Below are 1,420 nucleotides of genomic sequence, written 5' to 3' on the forward strand. Positions count from 1 at the left end.
TTATTTTATTTTTGTCTAAAATTAAAACAAGACTCTCCCTCCTACCCTGCTTACCAAAAAATGATGATGATGATGATGATGATGATGCAGGTGTGAAAACGCCCGAGTGACCCCAAATTCACATACTGCAAAAACAACTCGCAAAAGCCCATTTTGGTTCCCAAAGAAATAAGCCTAAAGCCTGTCCTGTTTCGCCTGACCGCAATTAAATAGGATGAAAACACATTGTGAGGCATCGTGGTGAAAATGTTTTCTAATTATTTTTTTTTGGCTCAATACCTTTTCCGTCCACTTAAAACACATTTTTGTTCGGACTTTATTAAAAAAACCCATTGATTAAAGGCACAAAAAATGTAAATTTTCAGTTTCTAGGGAATTTCAGGCTAAGGAAGATCCTTAACTTTGGCGGCAGTTTTCTCGTCAAATTTACCCCTGAAACCAGGCGAACCTGACCCCTGTCAAAGGCAAATATTCTGACTTCTGCTCAACATAGATGTATATATTAAAAAAACCCCCCAAAATAAAGTAGTTAAATGAACAGGCTTTAAGATGATGCCAATAACTCATATCCCCCAAAATTGACGAGCCCCTGATTCTACCACGTCGTTACTCTCTTTAATCGTCACCGATGACTTGTTAGCAAATTTAAAAGTTGGATGACCAACAAAATCTAAAAGTAAGCCCACAAATGACGGTCACTGCAAGCTAAGGTTCCGACAAGTTGCCTTTGATGTTAGCCTAAAGCGGGCCAAACATGAGCTTAGTAGGGGACAATACACAAGAAGAGACAAAGAGGAACCGCCCATCAATCAACAACAGCTGCAGAATGTAGCAAAAGACGGTATTGACTGAAAGGATCCAAAAAGGAACTACGATCTACAGTAGGACCTTAATACAGGGCCTTTCGCTTACCTTGTGCGTCATCGATTCCAATACCGATGCAAATCTCATCGCCTTCATCACCCTCGCTACTGGAATCCCCAGCTGTTGTGGGGGTAGGCTGCGTCGTGTTGTCGGTGTCGTGAAGAGCTGTATCGTTAAGAGTCACGTTACATTCCGCAAATAAGCCAGCCCTTCCGTTTTCGCCGAAACGCAACCAGTCAGCTGTAAACATGCCCATCACGTATAATATTATGGGCACAATGTAGCAAACAAATCCCAGAAGTCTTATTAACTTAACTCTATTATCAAGTTGCATCCTGCTGACCTTACTGTGCACAGCCCACAAGACGTCACCTGAAACAAAAGTAGTAGATATCAGTCTTTCTGCCTGTCTATCCATCCATCTATCCATCCGCTGGTCGGTTCGTCCTTCCATCCGTCCATCCGTCCGTCCATCCGTCCGTCCATCCGTCCGTCAGTCCGTCTGGCTGTGCGTGCGTGTATGCGTGTGTGTGAGTGTGTGTGTGTGTGTGTGTGT

The 1,420-nt window shown here is 43.2% G+C and overlaps 1 protein-coding gene across 1 annotated transcript in view; it reads right to left on the reverse strand.

Annotated features, from left to right (window-relative positions):
• Window positions 1-1,420, reverse strand: part of LOC101856518 — an 18,517-nt gene that overhangs the window by 13,242 nt on the left and 3,855 nt on the right. The window contains exon 2 of the mRNA XM_005101147.2: window positions 913-1,236. Within this exon, the coding sequence (XP_005101204.1) occupies window positions 913-1,198 (286 nt within the window). The 5' untranslated portion in view covers window positions 1,199-1,236. The remainder of the gene's footprint in view (window positions 1-912; window positions 1,237-1,420) is intronic.

This window comes from Aplysia californica, unplaced genomic scaffold (genome assembly GCF_000002075.1).
Source record: "Aplysia californica isolate F4 #8 unplaced genomic scaffold, AplCal3.0 scaffold00271, whole genome shotgun sequence".
NCBI lineage: Eukaryota > Metazoa > Mollusca > Gastropoda > Aplysiida > Aplysiidae > Aplysia > Aplysia californica.